This window comes from Hyperolius riggenbachi, chromosome 10, assembly GCF_040937935.1.
Source record: "Hyperolius riggenbachi isolate aHypRig1 chromosome 10, aHypRig1.pri, whole genome shotgun sequence".
NCBI lineage: Eukaryota > Metazoa > Chordata > Amphibia > Anura > Hyperoliidae > Hyperolius > Hyperolius riggenbachi.
Window position 1 is genome coordinate 112,848,934 of NC_090655.1, and position 14,136 is coordinate 112,863,069.

At 44.1% G+C, this 14,136-nt stretch overlaps 1 protein-coding gene across 1 annotated transcript in view; it reads left to right on the forward strand.

Moving 5' to 3' along the window:
* The window catches only part of CYP17A1 (cytochrome P450 family 17 subfamily A member 1), a 55,366-nt gene extending 45,420 nt beyond the window's left edge, over positions 1-9,946 (forward strand). The window contains exons 7-8 of the mRNA XM_068257530.1: positions 1,370-1,473; positions 8,494-9,946. Coding sequence (XP_068113631.1) covers positions 1,370-1,473; positions 8,494-8,771 — 382 coding nt within the window. The 3' untranslated portion in view covers positions 8,772-9,946. The remainder of the gene's footprint in view (positions 1-1,369; positions 1,474-8,493) is intronic.
* The last annotated feature ends 4,190 nt before the right edge of the window (positions 9,947-14,136 follow it).

Genomic DNA, 14,136 nt, shown 5'->3' on the forward strand with positions numbered 1-14,136 from the left:
AGCTGAGCTTTAAAGAGACTCCGTAACAAAAATTTCATCCGGTTTTCTTCCATCCTACACGTTCCAAAATCTATTCTAATGTGTTTTGGCTTACTGCAGCACGTTCTACTATCACCATCTCTGTAATAAATCAACTTATCTCTCTCCTGTCAGCAGTGGCGTAGCTAAGGAGATTTGCCCCCCCCCCCCCCCCCCCCCCCAAGCACTTTATACATAACAATTGATACGGCGCACCAAAACCTGCCAATGGCAACTACAGTGTCAGAGGTGCAAGAAGGGGATTGGGAACAGCTTGTTAATGATTACCACTATTCAAAGTATCTATAGAAGTGATTATTATGAGCACAGGACCAATAGAGAGCTAATACTGTAGTTGAGGGAGGGCCCTTTGGGACCCCTCTGGCCCAAGGGCCCCGATGCATTCGCTACCTCTGCAACCCCTATTGCTACGCCCCTGCCTGTCAGATTTGTCGGCCTGTGTCTGGAAGGCTGCCAAGTTCTTCAGTGTTGTGGTTCTGTGATGCATCTCCCCCTCCAGGCCCCTCTCTGCACACTGCCTGTGTGCTATTTAGATGAGTGCAGCTTCTCTCTGCTCTATTATCTTTTAACAAGCTGGATAAATCCTCCTCTGAGCTGGCTGGGCTTTCACATACTGAGGAATTACATACAGGCACAGCTGTCTGCACTCTGCAGGAAGAAACAGCCTGAGAGCCTTTGGGCCTTTTTCCACTAGCCTGCGATTTGCGATTTGCTTCTGATCGCAAATCGCAAGGTACATTAAACTAATGGAAACTGCAGCAGCAATTTCCATTAGTGCGATCCGATTGCGATGCGATTTTGGTAAAAGCGCAATCGTCGTCCTGCCGCGTTTTGTATGCGATTGAGCTGGACTATAATGAGTATAGTAGCTCAATCGCAATCGCAATCGCATGGTGGAAATTGAAACGCGATTGCAATCGTGATCGGAATCGCAATCGCGATCGCATTTCATAGTGGAAAAGAGCCCTGACACTTCAGTGGAAGATAGCTGCAGGGGGAAAGAAACACACAAATGATCTCTTGAGATTAAAAAGGAAGGCTGTATACAGCCTGATTGTGTATGGATGTATTTTCTATGTGTGGACATACTGTACATCAACCTACTTCCTGTTTTGGTGGCCATTTTGTTTGTTTACAAACAAACTTTTTAAAACTGTTTTTAACCACTTTTAATGCGGCGGGGAGCGGCGAAATTGTGACAGAGGGTAATAGGAGATGTCCCCTAACGCACTAGTATGTTTACTTTTGTGCGATTTTAACAATACAGATTCTCTTTAATGTTTTATGCATGTTCTCCACTAACAATACACATGTATATCTCTTCTTATAGGATTGGTGAATATGACATTCCTAAAGACGCTCGTGTGGTCATTAACCTGTGGTCTCTTCACCATGATGAGAAGGAATGGGTCAATCCGCATCTCTTCAATCCAGGTGTGTATTACTATACAATATCAGTACAATTCAATGAGGGTAAAAGGAAAAAAATGCAGATTTATTGAGGCAGGTACAAAGAAGCCAGTTCAAAATAGGGGCTGTTGTCCTAAGCAGCCAATCAGAATTTTCAGTTATCAGCTTTACTTAACAGTTACTTGGTTAATCAGCCCAGTGAGTTTTCACAAGTTTTATATTGGGTCTCCTGAGGCACTCTATACCAAAACCTGCCAAGGACAGCAACATTGTCAGAAAGCACCAGAATCCGGTAAACTTCCTTCACAGCAGGGCCTGCTGTCTGTTTTGTTAATGGATCTTTTCCCCTAATTGCATTTGCTATATTTTTAAATTTTACACATGTATTAAATATTATTAAAAGCATATTTGGTTTTGCAATAAAATGTACATCACCTGGTTCAAGCAAAGAAGCATGTGAAAACAACCGGCACTACGAGAGTTACAGTCCTCCAAATGCAGTGCAGGGGCAGTCATTGGCAGAGAGGTGTATCAGGTCACAAATTGCTACCTCAGAAATGGATACTGCGTGCTCATAATAAGAACTGGATGCAAATATGGCGTACGTTAAAAAGGGGCGCTGGGAAAAAAGGGCGCCGGGTTTTTAACGATAAGCATGGATAACGTTTTAAAAAAATATTGTACTGTTTTTCGTTTAAAATTAACGTTTTATAAAGTTATAAATCATTAAATAATGTGCATTAAATCGGCAATTGTAAAAACGTTAATCTTTCGTTTAAATAGTGAAACGTATAATAACGTTTAAAATTTTTTTTACTAAGTAACCCTCCCTGTACCTACCCCTAACCCCTAGACCCCCCTGTTGATGCCTAAACCTAAGACCCCCCCTGTTGGTGCCTAAGTAACCCTCCCTGTACCTACCCCTAACCCCTAGACCCACCTGTTAGTGCCTAAACCTAAGACCCCCCTGTTGGTGCCTAAACCTAAGACCCCCCTGTTAGTGCCTAAACCTAAGACCCCCCTGTTGGTGCCTAAACCTAAGACCCCCCTGTTGGTGCCTAAACCTAAGACCCCCTGTTGGTGCCTAAACCTAAGACCCCCCTGTTGGTGCCTAAACCTAAGACCCCCCTTTTGGTGCCTAAACCTAAGACCCCCTGTTGGTGCCTAAACCTAAGACCCCCCTGTTGGTGCCTAAACCTAAGACCCCCCTGTTGGTTTTTTCGTTTAAAAATAATGTTAAAAAAAAAAAAATTACTGTTTTTCGTTTAAAAATAATGTTTGAAAAAAAATATTGTACTGTTTTTCGTTTAAAAATAAAATTTAAAAATGTATAAATCATTAAATAATGTGTAATCATGAGAAACAGTAATAAAACATTAAGTCTCCGGGCGCCGCTTTTAAAACGTTATTTTTCTCCGGCGCCCTTTTTTCCTATCGGGCGCCCATTAAACGATATTTATTATAGGAGTGAATGGCGGCGCCCGATTTGTCCACTAGCCTCAGGCGCCCGAATTTACTGTTACCGCAAATATGATATCAATAAAGTATAGATAGTAGGCACTGCAGCAATGTCAAATTTATTCCGTGTTCAGATGTTTTGCAGTATATTCCAAACTAGTTGCTGTATATAGTGGTAGGTGAGTGAGTCACAATCACATAGTTGTTGCACACAGTGACAGAAATCAACATTAGTTTTTTCCTATCAGTACTGAGGCTTATGGCGGTGGGTGCAGGGCAGTAAACAGGCAGCCTAACGGCCGACACACGACAGTGCTTCTTCCGAGACTGGTCCACCTGGTTCAGCAGTTGATTTCTGCTGGTCTTCTTCCAGCAGACTTCCAGTTGCTGCTCTGTCACACTTTGCCCTCCCTCTATCCTCAACTCAAGGCCGGCCCCTTCAGTGACATAAGCAGGGAGGAGGGGCAGTGACTCTCCCCACTTAAAGAGAACCTGAACTGAAAATTAAAAGTCAAAATAAACACACACAGGTCATACTTACCTCCATTGTAGTCTACTCATCAATCTCTTTCTCCTCTCCCGTGTCCCGTTTGTCCACTGTGATCAATGGAATTCTCCGTCCTCCATTTTGAAAATGTCCATTACCCCATAACAGCTTCCTGGTCAGCACACTGTTAAACTGTAATAACGCCCACTTGAGCCATAGGGAAACATGGACATTACCTTGCACATTCAGTTGTAACTGACAGCAGCTGATATATACTGTAACTGACAGCAACTGGTATATTTCAGTTCGGACAAAATCTTGTCAGAACTGGAAGGGATCACTATAAGAAGAAAATGGTGAGCTTCTGAGAGGAACAGACGGTGAGGTAAGTATGTAATATTGATTTGCAGGTACGTCATGTGTTTATTTTAAATTTTACTCAGTTCAGGTTCCCTTTAAGCCACACCTTCCCATTGACATACTATAAGCAATGGATTAAACATATATACAGTCTGTCCCCTACTTACAAACTATTAGAGTACAATTGTTCATACATACAAACAATGTTGTCTCCATGTTCAAAATATACATTTTTTTATTACTTATGTTTGTTGTTACATGTTACCAGGGTTGGACTGGGACACTGGGGGCCCACCAAATAAATTTCAACCTGGGGCCCACACATCCCATGATTGCGGTGAAAAAAGGGCGTGACCATGCACCGGAAGGTGGGCGTGGTCATGATGTATTAAGGACAGGGCCAAATGTACATGATCTTAGCAGCATTGTAATTCAGAGACACTGCTGCCCAGCAAAACTTTGCATAGAGTCCCCTCCTTCAATATAAAGTAATGTCCTACTTTGCAGAGGTTGCGACCACAGAGGTTGCGACCACATCGGGGCCCTTGGGCCAAAGGGGCCCCGAAGGGCCCTCCCTTAACTACAGTATTACCTCTCTATTGGTCCTGTGCTCATAATAATCACTTCTATAGATACTTTGAACAGTGGTAATCATTAACAAGCTATTTCCCATCCCCTTCTTGCACCTCTCACACTGTAGTTGCCATTGGCAGGTTTTGGTGCGTCGTATCAATTGTGCTTGGGGGCCCCATTGTAAAATTTGCATCGAGGCCCACAGCTCCTTAGCTACGCCACTGCTCTCAGCATGAGTGATTACAGCACTGAGAAGAGAATTTTTTTTTTTGTTCTGCCTGCAATTGGAGCTCTGTCAGACAAGGAGGGGGGGGGGGGGGGGGGGCACCAGAGACCTGAAGGTGGGGCCCACTGAAGGAAAAAGCTGTACTACTGTGGCCCGGTCCGACCCTGCATGTTACAATATTGTATAAACTGTTATAAGCAGTCAATTAACCATTCCAGCCGCCCGGACGTGATCCTCACGTCTAGGCGGCTGCTCTCCTGCGGTGCCGCGCTTCGGCGCGCGATCGCAGGCGTGCCCCAGTGCTGTCCTCCGGTAGCCCTGGGATGGGTGAACGGGAACATGGTTCCCGATCACCGATCCATGTCCCCAGCAAAACCAAAGCTTCAGTCTTTCAGCAAAAAAAAGTTTCCCCGTCCTCCTTGTGCTTCCGATGATCGAGAAGCACAAGGAGAAAAAAATAAACTCAAGGTGGCCATCTTATGGCCAAATAGTAAAACTACATCTACATATTTTTTACATTACAACTTACACATATAATAACATTAAAAATTTATTGTTTATTTCCCACACCAAAATATTACCCAAATAAAATTTTTAATGGAAAAAAAATTACAATTTAAAAAACAAAAACAAAACTTTTTAAATATGCATTTGAAGGGGTATACTACGAAAAATTTTTAAATTATAAGCTTGTAAATAGTGATGGACGCAAAACGGAAAAAATGCACATTTATTTCCAAATAAAATATTGGCGCCATACATTGTGATAGGGACAAAATTTAAATGGTGTCATAACCGAGACAAATGGGCAAATAAAATACATAGGTTTTAATTATGGTAGCGTGAATTATTTTAACCACTTCACCCCCCCAGTGCTAAATTTCTCTGTCCCTCTGCGCACTGCTTCACCCCCAGGGACGGAGAAAAGCGCACTCGTTTGTTTACTGGCTGGGAGTGGGCGGGGAACTCGTGAATAGAATGAAGACTGCTTCAGACAGAGGCAGTCTTCATTCATAACAATGAATAGTAAACAAACATGCAGCGCGCGATCGCGCGCCCCCGCGACCCGCGCGCGCACACACACCCCCGCTCTGCAGTGCAATGATTGGTTATGGGGACCCCAGTCCCCAATAACCAATCATATCACAGAAAAAAAAATAATGGAAGCAGCGCTGAAACGTAAAAATCGCGCTGGTGTTTCAGGGGTAAAACCCCTCCGTTGTGAAGTGGTTAAAGCTATAATGGACGAAAACTGAGAAATAATGAATTTTTTCCATTTTTTTCTTATTAATCCTGTTAAGATGCATTTATAAAAAAAATAATTATTAGCAAAATGTACCACCCAAAGAAAGTCTAATTAGTGGTGGAAAAAACAAGATATAGATCAATAAATTGTGTTAAAGAGACTCTGAAGCGAGAATAAATCTCGCTTCAGAGCTCATAGTTAGCAGGGGCATGTGTGCCCCTGCTAAAACGCCGCTATCGCGCGTCTAGACGGGGGTCCCTTCACCCCCAAACCCACCCCCGCAAACCTAGGTCACAAATTGGTCATGTATTTTTTCTTCCTGGAGGCAGGGCTAACGGCTGCAGCCCTGCCTCCAGTCGGGTCTATCAGCAGCGCATCGCCGCCTCTCCCCCGCCCCTCTCAGTGAAGGAAGACTGAGAGGGGCGGGGGAGAGGCGGAGATATGCACTGACAGATGCACGTGGGGCAGGGCTGCGGCGGTTAACCCTGCCCCAATGCGGAAGCGCTCCCCGGCTGTACGGAGGGGATTTGGGGGTGAAGGGACCCCCGTTAAGCCGTGGGATAGCGGCGTTTTAGCAGGGGCACACATGCCCCTGCTATCTATGAGGTCTGAAGCAAGATTTATTCTTGCTTCAGACTCTCTTTAAGTAGTGATAAAGTTATTAGTGAATGAATGGGAGGTGAAAATTGCTCTGATGCATAAGGTGAAAAATCCCTGCGGGCTGAAATGGTTAAAAGCATGTTGAAAACAACCCAAACACAGAGTTTATACTATATGTACAAATTCAGAGTTATCGAAAGGTCAATCATTTATCCACATTTCACTAAGTATAACACAGACTCAGCTTAGAAACAAATTAAACTAACAAACTCCTGGAACATAATCTGTTTGGAAGCTAGGAAACGACTGTATATAAAAAAGTGCTGTTAAAAGAATTTAGAAAAACGTCCCTGAACTAGGGCTTTAAACGCGCCATTATAATACATAGTAACAGTTGAGTTCATGTAATACCTATATGTTTGCACAATTAAATGGGAAGGGATGTGAGACATTTGTCTCACATTCTAATACTGTGGGTGTGAATACAGGATAGGTTAGCAGAATCATCAATGTGTGGGCACAGGCAGCTGGAGGAAGAGATATCCAGTCTATCTAAAGCAGCAGCCAAACTCAGTTAGGGCCCTTTCACCCAGGAGGCTGAACTTCATGCTTGTTGGGCATTTCAGCCTCCTGGCTGCGAGCCATGAGTGCCTTTCAGCTGCAATTACCGGTACTTGTTAGACTCGTGGTGATGTTACATGGAATCAGAGAACCACAACATGTTGAATTAGAACATGGCTGCGTAAAGATGTGACTCCATGGGGAGCCACCTCTACACAGCCAGGACAGAGCACTAGCAAGTGCCAAGCCAGTGCATGGTAGCAGCTGACATGTGGAGAATTCACCACCTTCAGCCTCCCATGTGAGAGAGGCCTTATAGTGCCATTCACAAGCTATGGAAGGATATGGTATACAGGAAATTACTGTATATACTCCAGTATAAGTCTAGAAATTTAGGTACAAAGTATAGGGCTCGACTTATACACAAGTCACAGGCAACACTGAGCACACTGAGTAATGCGTGTACTGATAGTGACATTCCCTTTTGCAGCAATTTACCCTGTGGTAAGTGATACTTTGAGGGAAGGAAATGCCAAGAAAACACAGGTCTGAAAGTCCTGACCACAATAATTAACCTCTTGACGACCAGCTAACGCTGATTGGCGTAAACTGGTCGTCTGCGGGTTTCCATGGAAACGGCCTTTCCATGTCCGTTCATGGAGGGTGTCTCCGTGAACAGCCGGAGAGCCACCGATCGCGGTTCGCCGGCAAAATGTAAACACGCGGGGAAGAAATCCCCGTTGTTTACATCATATGCGCTGCTGCGCAGCAGCACCGTAAGGCAGATCGGCGATCCCCGGCCTCTGATGGGCCGGGGATCGTCGCGTCGGCATATGATAGGCTGAAGCCTATCCTACAATCCGCAGGACGGATATGGAGGAAGAGGTAGGGAGGGAGAGGGAGGGAGCACAGAAAACGCTGCAGAGGGGGGCTTTGAAGAGCCCCCCCCTGCAAAGCGCAGCAAGCCGGCAGCGATCAGACCCCCCCAGCAGGACATCCCCCTAGTGGGGAAAAAAGGGGGCAAGTCTGATCGCCCTGGCATAATCCTGATCTGTGCTGCGGGCTGGAGAGCCCACGCAGCACAGATCAGGCAAACCACACCTGGTCATCAAGTGGTTAAGGAAACAAGGAAACGGGCAGGGGGAAATACTGTGCTGCATAAAAGGGAGTGAATAATTGCAGCACTTGGGGGCCTAGAGGAGGTATTGGCTGCACTTAAGGGACAGGAGAGATTCATGGCTGCAATACTCCATCCAGTGCAGTCATTAACCCCTCCTGAGCCCAAATTGCAGCCATTAACTTTGCTGGGTAGACTTATACTTGAGTCAGTAAAAACATCCAGCTTAAGAAGTTTGACTATTGGAGTCGACTTATACACAAGGTCAACTTGTATTCAAGTATATACGGTATAACCTGGCGGGGCTGTGAACTCCAGGCTATTTAATGTGAACCACAGTAATATAAATTGATAATTAACTCATAATCATTCACTTTAACTACAGTTACTCAAGTCCTATTTAATGACAATTGCAGATCGGTTCTTGGATGAAAATGGAGACCGGTTGTCCTCTCCAAGTCAGAGTTACCTCCCATTCGGAGCTGGGATACGTGTGTGTTTGGGAGAAGCTCTAGCCAAGATGGAGATCTTCCTGTTTCTTTCCTGGATCCTACAACGGTTTACTCTTGAGGTGCCAGCTGGGAACCCTCTGCCAGACCTGGAGGGAAAGTTTGGGGTTGTACTTCAGGTGAAACCATTCAAAGTGATTGCTAAGCTGAGAGAGGTCTGGGAGAATAATGAAATCACTACATAATGGTTATACCGAGAAGCATCACACACCATTGACATAATGGTTGGTTGCACATCAATGTAGTTGTGGAGAAAATGCTATATTCCCATGTCAGTCAGCTGGATAGCATTCATTTAATTTACCGTATATACTCAAGTATTAGCCGAGCTTTTGGGACCAAAAAAGTGGTCCAAAAGTGAGGGTCTCGGCTTATTCTCGAGTCACTAAATGACTGTGAAAATCATCGCCATTTCCAAGCTGCCACGATAGCCCACTGCACTCACAATATAACCGGTATTTGCGGTTTGCCCACAGGAACACTAGCTGACATCCTTCCTGTGATCTCTGTCTAGCTGTGTCCATCCTGTATGATGCCATTCTTGGTCTGTGAAGGCAGTGAGAGTGAGCTGGTGGGTGTAACAGGTGTGCCTGACCCTTCCTAAACATGCAATATGCACACACCTATAATACTTAGCAGCTGTGCTGGCTCTTTTCCTTCCCCTGAATTATACTCAGGTCAATATTTTTGTTACTGTTTTTTAGTTGGGGGGTCATCCTATACTTGAGTCGGCTAATACATGAGTATATATGGTATATATTCCAGGTGCTTAGAGGACTTAAGAAAGTCCCGTTATTATTATTTAGTATTTATATAGAGATGACATCTTCAATAGTACTGACATCTTCCACAGTGCTGTACAGAGTATATAGTCATGTCACTAACTAATGTTCCTCAAAGGAGCTCACAATCTAATCCCTACCATAGTCATATTTCCATTTTAGTCCAATTTAGGGGGAAGCCAATTAACTTATATGTATGTTTTGGGGATGTGGGAGAAAACTAGCATGCATAAAAGACAGAGGGAGAACATACAAACTCCATGCAGATAGTTCCCTGGCTAGTATTTGAACTGGGGACCAAGCGCTGCAAGGCAAAAGTGCTATCTGCTATGTCACTGTGCAAGAGAGCTGCGGTAGCCTAGAACAGTCAGGTGAAGTGATGCATGAAGCCACACCCACATCAATAGTAATCAATGACTGGTGAAATGCAAAATGCATGGCAAGTTTTATTTGTTATTGTTAAAGGTTAACTGCAATGCAAAGTGTGGAACACGACATTTGAACCATTTTGCTGTGCCTTGTCCCCTCTCTGAACCAGCAAACTTCTCAGGAATATTCAAATAAATGGAGTAAAAGTATCTTTTGGGACTGAGTGTTTGACTTTTTTACCTGAAACATAGTGTCAAAGCCATGTTCTGATATATAGTTTTTCATTTCCTGTCCTAAAGCCGGGTGTGTGTTTGTGAAGATAAATAACAGCAAATACAGAGGCAACTAACGGTCTATGCTGGAGAGGTAATAGGCTGTTCTGCACAGTGAAGAGACATCGTTAAAATAAGGCACACCGATGTAGGGTCAGCTAGCCAGTCAGTGAGGAGATGAACGCATAGTGGAAACAGCACTCACTCCCATCAATACCCCAGTATACTCATCCAACAGCACTCACATCAATACCCCAGTATACTCATTCAACAGCGCTCACATCGATACTCCAGTATACTCATCCAACAGCACTCACATCAATACTTCAGTATACTCATCCAACAGCACTCACATCGATACTCCAGTATACTCATCCAACAGCACTCACATCGATACTCAAGTATTCTCATCCAAGAGCACTCACATCGATACTCCAGTATTCTCATCCAACAGCACTTACATTGATACTCCAGTATTCTCATCCAACAGCTCTTACATCGATACTCCAGTATTCTCATTCAACAGCACTCACATCGATACTCCAGTATACTCATCCAACAGCACTCACATCGACACTCCAGTATTCTCATCCAACAGCTTTCACATCGATACTCCAGTATACTCATCCAACAGCACTCCCATCGATACTCCAGTATTCTCATCCAACAGCTCTCACATTGATACTCCAGTATACTCATCCAACAGCACTTACATCGATACTCCAGTATACTCAGTCATCCAAGAGCACTCACATCGATACTCCAGCATACTCATCCAACAGCACTCACATCGATACTCCAGTATACTCATCCAACAGCACTCACATTGATACTCCAGTATACTCATCCAACAGCACTCACATCGATACTCCAGTATACTCATCTAACAGCACTCACATTGATACTCCAGTATACTCATCCAACAGCACTCACATTGATACTCCAGTATTCTCATCCAAGAGCACTCACATCGATACTCCAGTATTCTCATCCAACAGCACTTACATCAATACTCCACTATACTCATCCAACAGCACTCACATTGATACTCCAGTATTCTCATCCAACAGCTCTCACATTGATACTCCGGTATACTCAGTCATCCAAGAGCACTCACATCGATACTCCAGCATACTCATCCAACATCACTCACATCGATACTACAGTATACTCATCCAACAGCACTCACATCGATACTCCACTATACTCATCCAACAGCACTCACATCGATACTCCAGTATTCTCATCCAACAGCACTTACATCAATACTCCACTATATTCATCCAACAGCACTCACATCGATACTCCAGTATTCTCTTCCAACAGCTCTCACATTGATACTCCAGTATACTCAGTCATCCAACATCACTCACATCGATACTCCAGTATACTCATCCAACAGCACTTACATCAATACTCCACTATACTCATCCAACAGCACTCACATCGATACTCCAGTATTCTCATCCAACAGCTCTCACATTGATACTCCGGTATACTCAGTCATCCAAGAGCACTCACATCGATACTCCAGCATACTCATCCAACATCACTCACATCGATACTACAGTATACTCATCCAACAGCACTCACATCGATACTCCACTATACTCATCCAACAGCACTCACATCGATACTCCAGTATTCTCATCCAACAGCACTTACATCAATACTCCAGTATACTCATCCAACAGCACTCACATCGATACTCCACTATACTCATCCAACAGCACTCACATCGATACTTCAGTATTCTCATCCAACAGCACTCACATCGATACTCCAGTATACTCATCCAACGTCACTCACATTGATACTCCAGTATACTCATCCAACGTCACTCACATTGATACTCCAGTATACTCAGTCATCCAACAGCACTCACATCGATACTCCAGTAAACTCATCCAACATCTAATTGCCACATTGTTCTACCTCACAACTTATCACAAAGTGTTAAGCTGAATACTCACCTGACGATGCAGGAAGATGGATCCCAGCGATGTCTCCTGACGATGAGCGTTCCCTGATCTATCTTCCTGCAGGCGGGAACACGCGATGTCACCCGATTGGTGCGAATGGGGAAGTCAAGAGTATATGCTCTTTTATTTTTTCAGAAAATGCATTACAGCAATCCAAGCAACGTTTCAGGGCAGCCGCCCCTTTATCAAGCTATGCTGTCAATGTACAAACATATAATGGACTCACATCTCAATTTATACACCAGTGTAGGCAGCCTAGAGCCAATTACAAAGCTCTGTTAAGTCATCTGACTCATCTCCAGGGTCCCACCTCATGCGGACCTGATGGAGAACTATTAGGCTAAGGCTGCTGTTGGAGGATTCAAAACCTCTATCCCGCCCCCACCTCCTACCTCACCAACGGCCGCGAGTACCGGCACCTCCCCGGGTGCTGGGTCTCCTCTGCAGCCACTCCCAGCAGGCCGCCGCAACGGCGGACCTGATGGGGAACTTGGCCGCATGACGCACGGACTACGGTCTCGCCAACCCAGACAACAAAAGAAGTAATTGTGGTCAACATATCCTACGTGACACTGACCCCGCCTCAACTATCTGCCCTTAATTATGGCCTGTCCTTTTCACCTACCAACTTCCCAGACCCACTGGAAGTAGACATTGAACTGCAACGGTTTTTTAGAGCCATCAAATTAAAATACTTCTTTTCAATTCCGAGACCCTTTGAGAATACACGGGCTCAAACTACTGAAACAGATGTCCTTACCCTACGGGATACAACATTACGGACCAAAAGCAAATTTCAACCTGGTTCATGTCAGATATTAGACATATACATCAAAAAAGTACAGGAAGAAGTGGACTCTTTGATGAAGAAATCTAATTATGTGGGCCTACATGTTCGCTCTAATATCAACAAAGCAGAGAGAATGGCCATTAAGGAATTGATGAATAACGTTGCTATTACAATCAAGCCCGCCGATAAGGGCGGGGCCATAGTAGTGATGGACACTAGTCAATATCGAGAAGAAGTATTACGGCAATTGGCTGATGTGACAACTTATAAACCGATACCATGTGATCCTATTAAGGACATTCAGGAGAAAGTTGGAGAAATTGTGTCTACAGCTAGGGCCCAGGGGATTATTGATGAAAAACTGGCAGAATTTTTAATACAGACTTACCCTGTTACTCCGGTAATATATATCTGTCCAAAGATACATAAAAATTTGGACAATCCTCCAGGTAGACCGATAGTCGCTGGGATGGACTTGGTTCTAGCCCCATTAGCTAAATATCTAGATCAAGTACTTCGACCATATGTGGCTTCTTTGAAGTCATATCTCAAGGACACACAGATGTTTTTGAACATTCTCAGAAATATGCCTCCATTAGAAGATGGTTGGTTACTCGTTACTATGGACGTTGAAAGCTTATATACGTCTATACCCCAAAAGGGGGGTTTAGAGGCAGTTAGATACATGCTAGAAACTGCATCTGATCTATCTGTACAACAGATACGGTTCATCTGTACTTTACTTGAGAAAGTACTTAAGTGTAATTATTTTAGATTTGAAGAACAGTTCTATATGCAGATGAGGGGCACGGCTATGGGGTCGAATGTGGCCCCATCCTACGCAAACATTTATATGGGAGTATATGAGGATATGTTTGTTTACTCTAACAAATTATTTCAAAAATATGCAATACAATGGTTTCGTTACATTGATGATGTGTTTTGCGTGTGGGCGGGGCCACATTCGACCCTACTTGAGTTTGTGGCACAGCTGATGCAGAGGTGTCCTGAAATCAGACTCACGACTCATAGTTCTACTGAACAGATTAGTTACTTGGATACACTTGTTATATGCAGGGATCGGAAACTGGTTACGGATCTCTATATCAAGCCCACGGATGTAAACTCCCTGTTGCATTTTGGGAGTTTCCATCCGTGGGCCACTAGGAGATCCGTCCCAGTGGGACAATTCCAGAGAGTCCATAGAATAGTGGATGATGACGGAGTAAAGACACGGAGGATAAATGAGATGCAAGATAAATTCATTCAAAGAGGTTATCCTGAAGACATAGTCCTGGGGGCGAGATCTAGAGTTATGGAGGGTGGTGTTGGAGGTGGTGTCCAGCGGAGAAATG